Source organism: Gymnogyps californianus, chromosome 3 (genome assembly GCF_018139145.2).
Source record: "Gymnogyps californianus isolate 813 chromosome 3, ASM1813914v2, whole genome shotgun sequence".
Lineage (NCBI taxonomy): Eukaryota > Metazoa > Chordata > Aves > Accipitriformes > Cathartidae > Gymnogyps > Gymnogyps californianus.
The window spans coordinates 120,400,599-120,417,343 of record NC_059473.1 but is presented as its reverse complement, the minus strand read 5'-3'; the positions used below and the strand labels follow the sequence as shown (position 1 = coordinate 120,417,343).

The 16,745-nt window shown below is 42.0% G+C and overlaps 1 protein-coding gene across 1 annotated transcript in view; it reads right to left on the bottom strand.

Moving 5' to 3' along the window:
- Positions 1 to 16,745, bottom strand: part of EVA1A (eva-1 homolog A, regulator of programmed cell death) — a 214,674-nt gene that overhangs the window by 147,286 nt on the left and 50,643 nt on the right. Inside the window, exon 2 of the mRNA XM_050894678.1 lies at positions 5,767 to 5,981. Coding sequence (XP_050750635.1) covers positions 5,767 to 5,981 — 215 coding nt within the window. The remainder of the gene's footprint in view (positions 1 to 5,766; positions 5,982 to 16,745) is intronic.

Sequence of the window (16,745 nt, the reverse complement as noted above, 5' to 3'; positions counted from 1 at the left end):
GTGTCTCCTCTTCTGCAGTACATAATCACACTGCTCTGATGAGCTATTTCAGTCAAGATATGGCAATTTAGAGATTACCTATGACCTCTGCATCAAGCAGTTCTTCTGCTTGCAAATAATTAGCTGGAGGAGCTGCTTGTCAGAGTGTTATATTTCAGCCTGGGCAAGATTCATGAATGAAGCTGCACTGGTTCTGTGATTTTTAAGAGCAACTTTGGCACTGCAGTAACCTCTTCTGGACCCTGAGCTCACTGCTCACCATCCTCTGCAAAGTAATTAATATAGTCTGACAAAGAGTTGCCTGAACGGCTCTTTAATTCACTGACATTCTGAGACTGAAACTTTCCTTGTTCTAACTGCCTGTAAGCTGCCGAGACCTTCTAATACACAATATGACAAACGGTGGGTCCTCCCCTCAGTGGTACTGATGACACATATTCTTCCTTTCTGTCATTTTCCTGCCTCTTTCCACTTGACCATCATAATCTTATAGATGTTCGGAGCCATGAGAAAGGGCCCTTTCTCATTCCTCTTGAGGCCGCTTAGGGCTGTTATATCAGTGCAACCATGCAATATCCTGTGACTGGGCGTAGCAGTAGCCACTGTCCTTGGCCTACCAAGAAAGCTAGAGCAGTTGGATCATTTTCTTCTACTTTGTGTTTTATTCTGCCATGCTGTTAATCCAGAATACTTGGCAAAAATAAAACCCTCTTCAGAAACAGTAACACACACACACACACCTTCCAGCCCCATCATTTTGTGATAAACAACTGGCCCATGCTTTGAGTCATGCAGCTACTGGAAAGTTTATCTCACCTTTCATCCAAGAGGTCAGCTCCCCTTTGCTTTCTATCACAAAAACCTTCCTGGTAGGCGCAAATAAAAAAGGGAATCCTGTGGTTAGCATGCAAGGAATCTGCTCCCTTTTGTACTGCTGCCTCACATGCTGCTGGAGCGACAGCAGGAGATGGTGGCAGCAAAGGTGTCCCGTATCTCGCTTAAAGGACAAAAGGAAATACCACATCAGCAGCACTAGTGATTCTTGTCACCAACGACTGGTTGTCCCGGAGAGAGAGTGTTGAAAGAGACCCAGGCCACGGGCCATGCCTACGCTCCCTCCCCAAACTAGCTAATCTTTCTAAGGAGAGGCATGACTCGGCTCCAGAGCACCTTCTAAGCACAGCTCCTCTTGGGGAAACAAGTCACACGGTAAAACATTGCCCTCTGAAGTGCAGTGTCCTGCTGATTTCAGTGCGTGTATATATGAAGACAGAAGTTAGCCTATAATGTCTTCGATAAATATCTGGGAGCTGAAACACCACGGATAAGTGCCTCTCCAGGGCTTTTTATTTTCCTACTAAATAAGCTTTGCTCCAGGACTTTCTGTTTTCCTTCCAAATAAGCTGTGGTTTTACTTTTCTGTCAATTTACTAAAATGAGAATATTGCAGGTAATCTGCTGTAAAGTGTAATCTAGTTTTCTGGTAATAAGCAATAATTTTAGGCCAACCATTAAACATTCTTCCATACAGACCTTGAGTGGTTTATTGCTGAAAACAAGTGACATCAGGAATACTGATCCAGGAATGAGCAGCTGCAGAAAGCTTTATAAAGCAAGCTACTCCAAACCTCCTCCTCTTCAGCTGAGCAGCTTCCTTCAAATATAAACATGCCTCCATGTATTTTTGAAGGCATAAGTTGGGCATTGTGAGCTTGGCTAGGCGTGACTAGGTTTCTTACTAAATGGATTCACTTACCAGGACGCACTTATCATTAGGCAATGCAGAACACTTAACACTCCTATTTCTCCTTTGTCCTCTGTGCCAGCATTTATGTGTTCATCTGAATAAACACACGCTGCTGCTGTATCTGTTTATCAGCTTCCTTATTTCCCCAGAGGCAAGATCTCGAGATGTCCCCATGGCAGGGAAGTGCAAATGTATGCAGTAGTGTGACAGGTGAGAGAACCACGGCATCAGGGAGAGGCTAAAGCAGATGAGGATGGTCCCCAGCAGACCTCCTTGGAGTAAAAGGTGTCTCCAGTTGTTCCCGTGTCTCCCCCTGCTGTGCAGCAATGTAATTTAGCTTCTTCTCCATACTCTCACACTACAAAATCAGACACTGGGTGGATTAAAAATAGGCTTGACCAACCCTGTCTGGGTGACATGGGACAGAGCAAGAGAAAAACTCCACTGTGAAAGCACAAGGCACAGACCTACCAAAAATCTTCAAGCTCTCAAAATTGTTAGGTTGCATGCTCAGACCAACTGCACCTGCACAATTGCTCCAAAGGGGTAAAGGTACATGGGAGTTGCAGGTCATCGCAAAGACACCAACACACACAGGACCATGCTAATGCAGCTCTGCTCTTCAGGACCCAAACTAACATCTTTGCATGATCCTGCTTTGATGATATAGACTTTCTAGCGGGCATACAACTCATCTCTCTGCATAAATTATGCAGTGTGGATAAGCACCCTCTTACCTACTGCCAACCATTTTCAGTGGCATGACTTCAATATGCCTAAATGACCCTTAATATTCAAGGATTTACTCTTCTGGGTGAAAGACAAATAGATTTTGGTCCTGGCAGCTGCTCTTCCTGACCTACAAGCAAGAAAAGAGATTGTTCAGCCACCATAAAGCTCCTCCTCACAGACCTCCTCTGCCAGGGCAGGACAGTTTGCACTGCATGGGTCCCTTTAACCAGAGCCACCAAGGCTCCAGATGTTCCTCTTCTCTGTCTCCCATCCATTCCTCCTGGCTGGGACAAGGACATTGCTCTCTATTACTTCGCAGTCAGGAATACCCTCTGCAGGACTCCACAAGGAAAGTACAGAAGAGCCAATACCAGACCAGACTGTTAATTAACAGCACTAATGCCCCAAATTAGCTTCTACTATTAAAGGATGAGCGGGAATTTTCTACACTTCCAACTTCAAAATATCTCAAAGATGCTTCATGAATACAGCACAAATCTCTCTTTCCGTCCTGCCATATATCTCATGTGACTTAGGCTAACTCTGGGCTCCCCTGTTAAACTGAGTGGAGTGGGAGGAGCGGGGGGAGCTGTTTAAAAAGCAAATAATGTCTGGCTTTCAACACAACTTTATTTTGTTGTTCTGATCTCTCCATAGTCGTGTGACTTGATCTAAAAGTTAACAAGAGACCAGCCACATCAAAACTGAAATCCCAGTCTGAATGTCCAAATTCTTTGTGCATTTGGAAATCTCCCATTGAATCTGACATTAGGGTGTTAGAATAACAGAAATGCGTAGTTTGGGGTCACTGCCCTAATGTCTCGGACATACTCTCCCAAGTGGTCTGCATTTCATTTCAAACAAAAACAAGTGACTAAAGCAAGGGATCCTGGCAGCCAACCACATAAGGATGGATTAGTAGTGGTTGTCTCAGTGTAATCAACCCTTTCTTTTCCCTTTTTAACATAGAAACAATGTCTGAACTGGACATTTACAGGGGAGAGAGCTTCTAAATGGGAATTAACTTACTCACAGGTAGTGTTTGCAGCGAATAGTATTAATAACTGCCCCTTACGCTCCGTCCAGGCCACTCTCCAGAGAAGCAGCAAATTTATACAGTCATGGGTTTGATTAGACACAGTGATTTTATATACTTAATTTGGAAGGGTTTGGTTTGGCTGACTTTTTAAATTACTGACAATCAGAATACACACACAATTGGTCCTGCCTATAGCAGCCGTATAGCTGAGTTTCAAAACCACAAAATTACACGCAGTTTCCTGGTCTACAGCTTTCCAATTTTCCTACATACATGCATTTCCTACCAGCGAGCTGCAGGCAGCTTGCCATTCAGCTTGTGGAGTTTCTGCCTTACCCTTCAGAGAGGCCTCACCCCCTCCAGGACTGAGAAAGAAGACAAGATTCATCTCAGGCACTCGGACTCATCCTACCCTGGCCAAGCACAGCATATTGAGGTATCAAAGCCACATTTAGGTGCACCAAAGAGGCACTGTGGATGTGGATCTCCTCCAAAGAGACTCAGGAACTTGCCCAAGGTCCCCCAAGAAATTTGTGGCAGAACAGAGAATGTCAGCTACTTCCCTAGCACATCTGCATCCCCAAAAATGGGTAAATAGGAGTGTTCTTGTCTCAGTCATGTAACAAATGTACTGTAGAAAAGATCTGCTGCAAGACTACGTACAGGGAACACAATTCTCACTCTGATAAATAGGGCAGCTGTTATTACAAGCACTGTAAGTGTTGGAGGCAAAACTAATGGGTAACAGCTCTGAGGACATAAGGAACTAAGCCAGGCAGGTAAGGATTTCTTTTAAATCCCTCCTGCACATAAAACCATGGCATGGAAAGCCAAAGGTTACATCTTCCCTGTTCTCAAGTCCTTCCAGATGCCTTAAGTGGGCCACTCACCCACAAGGGATGAGGCTATGCACATAGCTATCAATCACGCTGGTAAATGAAATGTTTCAAGTAAATTTTGCAGTAAATCAATAAAAGAAAGAAGGGAACGCTAGCCTCTGCCAAAGTCTTCAGTCCATGTTCTCCCACCCTAAACAACACAACTGCCTCTTGTCTGTTGCATTACTAACTTTCGTTATCATATCTGGGAAAACCTTCCACTGATAAGGACCATGTCCTCCTATACTACAACTCAGTCATTTGTTGTGCAGTGGAAGTGTTATGAGGGCAACTGCAAATCTGTCAGCTTAAGGGTTACACTACAGGCAAACATCAATCCTGTGCAATTTCTTGAGAATTTACCACTGACATTTGGAAGCCAAAGCACTCGTATCAACTTTAAAAAAATGCTGTAAATTCCTCTTAAAAACCCTGGATGCAAGAGTGAGAAGTGATGTGGGAAACTCTGGCCTTTAGCCAAATTATAAAAGAAATTATTCACTAGCCCTGTAGGTTCATTAATCTAGTTCTGCTATAAATTTTTATTATGAGTTATTATTGATTCATAGCCATAAACACACTAGAGGCTTGAGATCTTTGCCCAAAAGTTTTCACAGTCCCAAATCCTGCACTTGGAAAGACTTGTGCTTACTTCAACTTCCAAGAGCAGACTCCATTCATCTCAACAACATCAGCCAACTCATGTTTCTAATTTTAGTTGTTCTTACTGACAGTTGAATAACACTGGCACCTTCCAAATAATCCTTTGATTTGCTGATGTCACATGTGCTCTTGGGAGGATACATGTAGTCAACATCCCCTACACAAATGGACAGAGCTGATTAACTACTGATGCTTGGGACATTACAAGCTTAAGTGATGTATGGTCACTTACAGTGGCTTAAGAGCCAAATGAGTCAGAAGAAGTAAAACCAAGGATTCTCTCTGGGTTTCAAGTTACCAAAGTAAAAGCCTCTTGAAATAGGATCAGTTCTGAAGTAAAAAGAACACCACAGCAACTTCTGAATGTGTTGAAAAAGCTAACCATTGGGAAGAAAAACTATAAAAAAAAAAAATCTTCGAAACCAGTCTAACATAATGTGGTCTTGCAGTGTAATTCTCTTTCAAACACATTCCTGAACTGTTACTGACTAGAGTTGCAGCAAAATTAAGAAATTCATCAGCTAAATCTATTCAGTCCTATCTAAACTACAAAGATAAGTTATCCACTAAGCTGTGTGAGATGTCAGTGCTCCCACGCTGGGTAGCACTGCTTAATACAGGTCTATGCAGCACCAGCACAGAAAGCTGCTGCCTGGCCAAGGGAAGATGAAGTCCAAAATGAACAGATCCAGTTTAACATGCAATACCTGAAGGGAAGTGCCAACTGAACAGGCAACATCTTCTTTAATTAAAGTTGCATAGGAGTGGGGATAGCGAGAAGGACACATCTGATGACTTGGTACAATTCGGCCATAAAAAGAAGACTGGATGCTGATGGTGGTTCTGTGAGGACATCTCAGGGAGACATATTCTCCATCACAGGCATGGTCAGTGTAATTCTTTAGTACTTGTGATATGTAACCTGCAAAAACCATGACAAAAAACATCATTAGTGAAAGGCAGTTAATATTTAGGTGATTTACAGCAATGTAGTCTAACAAACACGCAACTAACAAATAATGAGGGGGACAGATTTTATTACCCATCTCACACACGTGCAAAGGAGAGAGACAATGACATGGCAGGGAGGGAGGCTTGGTGATTTGGCCTTCAGCCATGTTATATATCCTTAGTGGAAGCAATATTCAGATGCTCCGAATTCTTAGTCCAATCATACCACTTATTTACATTGGCATATCTGTCAAGTTTACAGGAAATGCAGCTGAGCCAGACTCATCATCTGGATACCACATGCAATTTTTGGCCCCCCAATACAAGAGCCTTCAATAAACTGGAGTCAGTTCAACAGAGGGCAACCAAGATGGTTTGGAGCTGGAGCATTTGCTCTGTAAGAAGTAGCTTATTCAGCGTGGAGAAGAGACAGCTTTGGGGGAAACTAATAGCAGCCTGCCAGTATCTACAGGGAAGTTATCAAGCAGATGGAGCCAGGCTTTTCACAGTGGTGCATGGTAGGAGAATGAGAGATAACAGGCACAAGATGAAACAAGAGAGTTTCAGACCAGGTATATGGAGCAACTTTTTCACTGTGAGGGCAGTCAAGCAGTGGAGCAGGTTGCCCAGAGAAGTTGTGCAGTCTACATCCTTGAAGGTTTTCAAGACCTTTCTGGATAAAGCCCTGAGCAACCTGGTCTGACCTTCTAGTCGACCCTGTTTTGAGCAGGAGGTTAGACTAGAGAACTGAAGTCCCTTCCAACCTCACTTTTCCTGTGGACTTATGATCATGGGCAAGAAAGGCCCAGACACAGAGTAACTAAGGAGAAAGTTGGAGCTACAGTTGATTGTATGAGGTCCTATTCCATCATGGCACACTAGTCACATCTTTGATCTCCCTTCACAACAGACCATTTTAATTCTTCTGGTTGCACCTTCTGTTCTAGGCCTTTGACACTAAAGCTTTTTTTTCTTTCCAATTCTGCAAAGTTTCAATCTTTTTAGAAGGAAAACAGTATGCAGAACCAAATCCCTCCTTGTTTATTAGAGGATGACGTTATCCACAATAATGAAGTTGTTAACAAGAATAAAGCATAGGGACAAAGTCTCGTTAAAGTTACACTGAGCTAAAAGGGCTGATTGTGGTCAGGTTGCCATGGCAACTGCCAAACAAATCCTGACTTTGCCACACTCACACATGAGGGGAAACCACTGTGGTGCTGATATAGAGACATCTGCGCAGGGAACTCTATAGCATGTCCCATGTCAGCATCAGCCACGGTCCCATTCAACCCTACAGACTTCCTCTCCAATGAGTTTGGAAGTCCCCTTCCCACTACTGGCCACCAACACAAGTCTTCTTAAGAAAAGGTAGAGGAAGACAGGGACAGGGCATTATGGGATTGCTGCTGGTAGACTCTTTTCTTAAGAGGTAGAGTAGAGAGAAAAAACAAAACCATTGAGAGAAACAAGTAATCCTTGGACAAATTCCTAAAAGGGAACCTGAGGTATATCTTAGACTTGTTTTTAAAAAATGGCTAAAACATGGCTATTCTCTTGGTGGCCCATAACGATAGAATAATTTAGGCTGGTACCTCTGCAAGTCATCTAGTCCAACCTTGTGCTCAAAGTAGGGCCAACTTAGACCAAGTTTCCCAGGGCCTTGTCCAGTTCTGAATATCTCCAAGGATGGGGCCTCCACAACCTCTCTGGGTAACCTGTGCCAATGGTTAACAGCTTTCCCAGTGAAAAATTTTTTCATTACATGCAATTGGAATTTCCCATGTTATGACTTCTTTTTGTTCCCTCTGGTTCTTTCATTGTACATTTCAGAGAAAAGACTGGTTCCATTTCCTCTGTACCTTTAGGTAGTGTAAAACAGTAATTAGATCTCACTCTCCTTATTCTTTACTTCCCCTAGATGAACAGACCAGCTCACTCAGTCTCTTATTATTTATCATATGTTCCAGTACCCTTGCCTTCTTGGCAGCCAAAGGGAATCTCTCCAGATTCTCAACGTCTTTGCTATACTGAGGGGCCAGCTTGGTATGCAGTTACCCTTCATTACTGCAAGGTGCACTGCTTCCTCACGTTCATCATCCTGTCTTCCAAGACATGATAATGCACACAGGGAAGCACAATTCATGTCGTTTGAGAGAATTCATGTGGCTTGCTCAGAATCATTTCAACATCAGCTCTAGCTATCCTTGTAGAAAAATCTGTAGGGTATATTTACTCCACAAAGTTAAACACTCCCAAGGCCTTTTCTCTGTCCCTAAGGTCATATCCAGCAACTTACTCTTACTCTCCAAAATCGTATGGCCTACATCCAGAGCTTTTACTGAGAATAGTTCTTCTTCCATACCAACACTGAAACCTAGCTCAGGAGTTGTGTGAAAGAATACCGGTCCGAACAAATTTCAAGGTGCCTAAAACAACTATAATCATTGTTCTTAGAGATAATCAACACACAGTAATCTAGCTTCAGCATTCAAGCTGCCACTATGAGGGCTGGACTCTCTGATTTCTCTAAATTTTCGCCTGTAGTTCTTATTTAGCAGTTCTGTTGCTGCAGTGCCTCAAGGTGTGTGCCAAATAGTTATTTACTCAAATGAACATATTAATTTCCAAGTCCCCAGGGCAGCATTTGCTTACAAGAAAAAGGATGAGACACAGCCCCAATAATTAGAGTAAGTGACAGGGCTGCATCAGATCAGGGAACAGCACTGTTTAATTTAGTGCCTTTATCTCACTTGTTCAAGGAAGTGCTCTGGGGATAAAATGAACTACTGGAGTGCATCACGTTTCCCAGTCAGTAGAATATATGCTCTGTGTGATGCTGTACAACTAGTCGTGGAATCAGATCAGCTCTTCTCCCTCAAAAGTAAGGCAACCATACAAGATGGGCATCAGGAAAAGAAAACTACAAACAAAACCAGAATATAACACAAAACATTAAACCCCACTTTCCACGGTGTTACTCCAGTGCATTAGAACTTTTCCCTGAGGCTGACCTATTAGGGAGCCAGAGAAATAGAACCAAAGTGCAGTCAAGACTCTACTGGCTCCTCTGAATATTCAATTATTCTGTCAGAACAGCCATCCTAGACCATGCCTTTCATATTACCAATTCAGGATCAGGGAAGGTTTCAACCCCTGCAATTAGTGCAGATCACTTGGTGAAACAACTCCTTCCTCTCGTCTTCCATCAGCAATCTCAAAATAACTTGAGTTCGTTCAAGCTCAAGATATTGAAGGGACTGAATGCTTTGATGGTGACTGGCTAATAACAAACAAAGCACAATGTCTGAAACATCTGGTACTGACCACTGTCACAGAGAAGATACTGGATTAGGCATGGGCATGGTGTTCTTCAAAGAGCAAAAGGAAGTGGCTGTAGAGAACTAATGCTCTTTTTTTCCCTCTTTATGTGTGCCAGATTTGCACTACATTCATTGGCAGTTCTTTTGAAAGTTTTGGCATTTTGTCACCCATTGATTCATGGTTCAGTAACCCAAAATCTGAATTGCTTTCAGCATCCTTGCTGAATTTTCAGTAATAAGTCTCCAGTGACCTTTTGTACCACTACATGTGGTACCAGGGAGGGAACTACTGGGATGCTCTTTACTGAATGAAATGCATAAACATGTAGCCAATGGCACGTGTTTGAGGACTTCAATGGCACTTGTATACCAAGGTAAGAAGTACTTCATAAGTACACAAGGAATAGGTTACAGAGCTCTTTGACTCTTTCCTGGCAAGCATGAAAAAATCTCTTTTGGATGGCTGCAAGAAACTATTTTAGTTTAGTAAAATGATACAGTAGATCACCGATCAGCTATTCATAGACCACAGAATATGACAGTCAAGAAACCAAGACGATAAAGGTATTATCAAATGATGTTATCATTCCCCATCAAGTATATGTCTCTGCATTATTATCTGGGATATAAGCTACAGTTTTACAAGTGTCCGCTCCAAACAAAGATAAGGCAGACTGTTTTTAAAGATGGCCAAAGACATTTGCCACTCTTTTCTTCATCCTCAAATTCTGGGATGTGAAATCACCATTATCAGATCCAGGACCTGAAGGCAAGCAATTATTTGAGGAAAACATCCCAGCTGTACTGCTACAGTCAAATCTACTCTATTTTGTCATGATTCATCTTGGAGTGGAAGTGAGATAAATTCTCACAATTTTATCAGGAAATTTTTTGGTGGTTCACTTATTAGCCTGTCTAGGGAAGACAACATTAGAGCAGGTGGTAATTTGAGCTTTTCTTTAAAAATATATCTTTCATTTGAAAGCACAGTAAAAGAATAAAAGAATTCTAAAGCATTAAGCCCACCAAACCTTTTCCAAATGCTACACATTTTGAAAATCTGGGATAACAAGAACAACCTCAAAATCTTTTGGGTTTACAACTTCTTTATTTTTAAGGATTGTGTCGAGGACATGGAAACTTTGCTGGTGGCCATCCATACTCCCAAATTAAATCAATGTATAGGAGTCAAGTGCTAAACATGTCCTCGATTCAAAAGACCAATGTCACTACCAAAGCAGGGATTTACACTCTGAAGACAGAATAAACAACCAAAAGAAGTGCATCACAAAAATGATAGATCATTTTTTCCCTCTAACAAGAAGGAAATGTTCCTTTCAAACACCACTTGCAATTTATTTTTCCAAAGTCCAGAGTTTGACTCCTATCAGTCATCAGCAATTACTCTCCACTACTTGCCAAACACAACGCTTAATGCTGACTGTAACTCTATCCCACTGTCATGGTTTAACCCCAGCCATCAACTGAGTACCACCACACAGCCGCTCGTTCACTCCCCCCCTCGGTGGGATGGGGAGAGAATCAGAAGAGTAAAAGTGAGAAAACTCATGGGTTGAGATAAAGACAGTTTAATAGGTAAGGCAAAAGCCACGCACGCAAGCAAAGCAAAACAAGGAATTCATTCACCACTTCCCATCAGCAGGCAGGTGTTCAGCCATCTCCAGGAAAGCAGGGCTCCATCATGCGCAACAGTGACTTGGGAAGACAAACACCATCACCCCGAATGTCCCCCCTTCCTTCTTCTTCCCCTCAGCTTTATATGCTGAGCATGACATCATCTGGTATGGAATATCCCTTTGGTCAGTTGGGGTCAGCTGTCCCGGCTGTGTCCCCTCCCAACTTCTTGTGCACCCCCAGCCTGCTCGCTGGTGGGGTGGGGTGAGAAGTTGAAAAGGCCTTGACTCTGTGGAAGCACTGCTCAGCAGTAACTAAAACATCCCTGTATTATCAACCCTGTTTTCAGCACAAATCCAAAACACAGTCCCATACTAGCCACTGTGAAGAAAATTAACTCTATTCCAGCCAAAACCAGCACACCCACCCAGCAATGTCAGTTCCCAAGAGCCATTTTCACCATTGCCTCTCCAGGGAACTGTTGCTCAGTTTTCATCCAACAGCCAGCTCTAACTCTTAACACATATGTGGACTAGAGAAAAATAACAGCTTCATACAGAATATCATCATTTTACAGGTACTGAAAATGTAAACATCATCCTTTACTTCCTCTCACAGAGCTACAATCCTGCCTTTTTGAAACCAAAGCAACTGATGAAGTGGTTCACAAAAAGCACAGATTATATAAGGGCTTCCATCCCATCCAGATGTAGGATAATAGTAGAGTATACAAACACTCATTCATATATCCTATTTAACCATGGTTGTCTAAAAGCGGTAAGCCCTCTTCTGCCTCCACTAAATACAGTTCTAGTTTTGCTTGACAAGGCACATAGCAACACATCAGCTCGCCAGTCATCAGAAGACAAATTTCATCTTTCACCAGGAAACATCTCTGTGGGTGTGTGCTGGAGGAATAGAGACGATCACAATAAAATTAACTCTTTGTACAATTTGGGTATGATCCGAAACTTCTAATAAATTACAAGGAAACTCAAAGAATTTTAATGGTTAATGAACTACTACACATAATTCAAGCTAGAGCTTCATTTGTATCTGCATTGAGCTATATGTAAGCTATAGTAATGTCTTCTTAAAATATCCCATTTTGAGCTTTTGTATTTACAAATATAGAAGTGTACACATATAATAGAGAAAAATCAACATAATGAAAAAAAGAACATTATACTTCGAAATAAGCAATTTCCCACTATCTGAAACACATGAAGTCAGTGCAATTAACTGTGTCAGTGAATAAAACATTGCCTTGTTCCTGGTTGACACAGATTCTTTTATTTTTAATCCTCTTATTTTCCAAATCTACATTGTTTTTTCAGTATCTAGTGTTATTTTCTTCTAGTTTCCTCAGCTTCCTTGCAGATGTTTTGAGACTCTGAATGTGACACAGAACTTTCTTCCAGGAGAGACCTTAATCAGATACTTTTCTGGAGCTCAGACTACCCCTTTACCACACTGTTTTTCAGATAGGCTACGGACTGGAGAATTTCAGCTTACTCTTTATAGGCAGAACACCGATACTCGTAACATCGCACAGAAACAGTGTTAAACCAGTGGAACAGAATAACACTCCACAAGGATAGGCAAACAGGGCTGAAATGTGACTCCAGGCAAGGCTTGAAGCCAGAGCAAGTAACTCAATGAATGCATTTCATACCAGGCATTACTGATAATCCTGTGGTTGCAGTAGTAAAAGCAGCTCTCTCAAATCACAGAGCAGCCTAGTACAGACAAGTAGGGTTTGTTTTGCTTTGTTACTAATACTGGAGATTAAAACTTGCTATTACAAACCTTCTACAGAGAGATTTGCTTTCACTTCGGCTACTCCCCAACCCTTTCACCTTTCAGATACCATATAGCACTGGCAAAACTTGAACATTTTGTAAGCATACTTAGGAAAATATTTTTATTTTAAGTCAACAGTTCCTTGCCCACTATCTGATCTTCTGTACCGCAGTTGCAGCTCCAAACAGTATCCAGTGTTAACTCAGAAAAACGGCTTTGAAACAAGAGTGAATTTAGAACTGCAGCTGAGTGCCAGCATTTCAAGGCTAAACAAGGTAATGTTTTGTAAATGCTGAACAGTATTTCATAGGTGTCCTGGGTTTGTGTAAGGATGAGAAGGTAGTGGAAATTAGATTGGTGAAGGCTAGGGGTGACAGGAATAAAAACATGGTGGTTTTCAACTCTGCAGGCTTGAATTTAACTCAGATGCTAGTGAGGATTATTGCTAATTATTCCCTTAAATTTCCTAACTGTAAACTCCTACAGAATTTAATAAAACACTACAGCCCTTCCACAGACTGTTGGAATAACTCTGAGGAGTTTAATAAGCAATTCCAACTGCAAGTATTTTGGCTCTAGAACTTTAAAGAATTGCTCTAAAAATTCAATATAAAAAATCTTGTTTGCTATTTGAACATCATCTTAGATGATTTTCTTTGAATGTCCCACAAGTCTATGGTTTCTTGAGAACTTACTTTTTTCTAAAGCAAGTTTTTAAAGCCCTTATGGCTACAGAGACTATTTTTTTTGCTGATCTTTTACATTTTGAAAAGGCAAGTGAACAGAGTTTAAAAGTTATCTTTTTTTTTAGGCTTATCTTTCTAGAATCAGGGAAATTTAGCCTGGAAGGGCCTCCTGCAGGTCATCTACTCCAAACTGCTGCTCAGAGTAGGGCCAATATCAAAGTGAGATCAAGCTACTCAGCACCTTGTTCAGCCCTGAGCAAGGACTGCCAAGGTGTCCTGGTTTTGGCTGGGATAGAGTTAATTTTCTTCCTAGTAGCTGGTACAGTGTGTTTTGGATTTAGTGTGAGAATGATGTTGATAACACGCTGATGTTTTAGTTGTTGCTAAGTAGCACTTATCTTAAGCCAAGGACTTTTCAATTTCCCATGCTCTGCCAGCAAGCAGGTGTGCAAGAAGCTGGGAGGGAGCAGAGCCGGGGCAGCTGACCTGAACTAGCCAAAGGGGTATTCCATACCATGGAACGTCATGCCCAGTATATAAACGGGGGGGAGTTGGCTGGGAGGGGCGGATCGCTGCTCGGGCATCGGTCAGCGGGTGGTGAGCAATTGCATTGTGCATCACTTGTTTTTTCTTGGGTTTTATTTCTCTCTCTTTGTTATAATCCTTTTCATTATAATTATTATTATTATTATTATATGTTTGTTATTGTTATTATTATATTTTATTTTACTTGAGTTATTAAACTGTTCTTATCTCAACCCACGAGTTTTACTTTTTTTTCGATTCTCCTCCCCATCCCACTGGAAGCGGGGAGGAGCGAGCAAGCAGCTGCATGGTGCTTAGCTGCCGGCTGGGGTTAAACCACGACACAAGGACAGGGATTCCCCAGCCCCTGAAGCACCCATGCCAGTGCTTCACCACCCTTCTGATTAAAATTTTTTTCAAATAAGTGCTCAGAATTTCTCCTGTCACAACTCGTGTCTGTTGCCTCTTGCCTTTTTATTTTGCACCCCTGAGAGGAGCCTAGCTTTGGTTTATGTATAAGCATTTTTAGGAAGCAGAAGGAAGCATCTGGATACCCCCTCAGCCTTCTCTTCTCCAGCCTCCTCTCCTATGCCATGTGCTCCAGCCCCAAATTATCCTACTGACCCTCTACTGGACTCCCTCCAGTTTGTCAGTGTTTCTCTTATAATCTTGTACCATTACCATGACCTGTAATTCAAGGGGTTGACCATCCAGTTCCTCTGGATTGAAGGAATTTTTTAAAAACTCTTGTTTCCCTAGCTGTATGGTTGCAGGCAGCCACGATGTTGAAGGAAATTTGACAGTACAGAGAATTTGGCTGGAAGGAGCTGCACTAGGACTGCACCAACTTGCAGCCCTCTCTCCAGCTGTTTATTCCTGCTCCCCTATTTCAGATCAAAGCCTCTTCTGTTGATCTGTGTGCATGTGTGTGTGTATGGGGGTCTCAGTGACAGCAACCAGAGTCAGACCACAGGCCAGAGGGTCCACATGTGTGTCCTGCCAGAAACCAGAGCAAGTGAGGGTGTGCATATTGTGTGGGTATCTATGTCCGTCTGTGATCACTAGTGACTGTCAAGCTGGACTAGCTGGCATGTGGAATAGGAGCTTTGGGAGCCAGGTATGAAAGCGGCCACAAGTCTGGGTCAGATACTGGAGAGACCAGACAGCCTGTGAGTTGACTACAGGAGAGACCAGGAGGTCCAGGCCAGCTACTGGAAGAGCAGGGGTCAGGGAGTCAACTGAGAGACCCATCTGCATGCACACGTTTGTGTGTGAGGTGACTGGAGATGAGAGGACCCACGAGCCAGCTATTGCATGGGCTGTCTAAGGCCAGTTACTGGGGGATCCACATTGTATGCATGCGTGCATATTTTCTACTAACAACAGGCTTTCATCCTGATCAACCAGAGAGGTGAACAGGATGAGGCCGCTGGTGCTGTTTGTGTTTGCGTGAATGCTGCGTGTTTCTGCCTGTGTGGATGTGAGTGGCCTGAGAGACACGCACATCTCTCTATTGGGAATAGAGGCTCAGCGTCACTGCTGCCTGCACCTGGGGACACAGGGCTGTCACTGCCTTGCCTCTATCAGGCTACCAGATTTGGCAACTCCTAACACTTCCCACTAAAAATTCCATGTGTATATGTACCTGTGTGTATATACACAATATACTTATATGCAGACGTACACACACACACATATGTTAAAAAAAAAACCCAAACAACTTTGCAGAATATTTTACCTAGTTTAAGTTGCAGAAGAAGCCTGAACCCCACTATAACTGTGGAGTTCATTTTTTGCAGCGCTAAATTTTTTAGAACACTTTGTTAAAATAGTGTTATAGCATTATAAATACTAATAAATTATATAATTAATATGTTAGTGTTACAGCATTATAAATATTAATGTCTTTAATGGTGAAAAGTATAACTCAGCATGCATTAGTGTGTATTATGTGTCAATTATATAAAGTATATTGCACATAGTACAATCATATTTATAAAACATATCTTCTAGCATAACCTAAAGATAACTACCAGGTTGCCTTGGGAAGCCTTATGGGGTTTGTTCAGTACTCAAAGAATGAGAGCTGTAATTTTGAGAGAGATTTAGTGTATACTTCTTACAGCCCCAAAAGGTCAATTCCACATGTTATAGACAAACTAGGCACTATTTCATTCCAGAGATACAGCTGCAGTAAGTGTTAAGGTCATCACTTTATAGCTGAAGGAACTACATGGGTGATACTTCCTGAGCAGCTTCAATTGGCTCTTTCTCCTTGGCTCTCAACCAAGTCCTTTCCAAAACACAGTCATCGCACAAATAAATCACAGCACTGCTCACTGTGGCCTTGCTGTTGCATTCTAAGTAGTGATAAAGAGCTCACACCACCGGGAGTCATGTAGCTCTTCTAAATCAAGTTATAACAGGTTTATTTTATTGAAAGGACAGTTTTCTCTAGATGGCTTGTATACAAGAGATTTTTAACAGCAAAATTACAGTGATATAATTAGGCTGCCGTAATGATACCCATATAATTTTCCATAGTAAACGTAGTCAAACAGGAACACATTTGCATAACTACCAATGCACCTTTGCTGGTAAACTACCTCATGTAGACAAGTTTCACGGTGTTCATTTTGACTTTCAGTTCCACAATAAAGTCCTTTTGATCCCACCCCTTCCTGTGACAATTCTTACGGAAAACAAATTTGACCTTGGAAATCAACATCATTACAAATCTAACACGCAAATGGAAAGACCCTA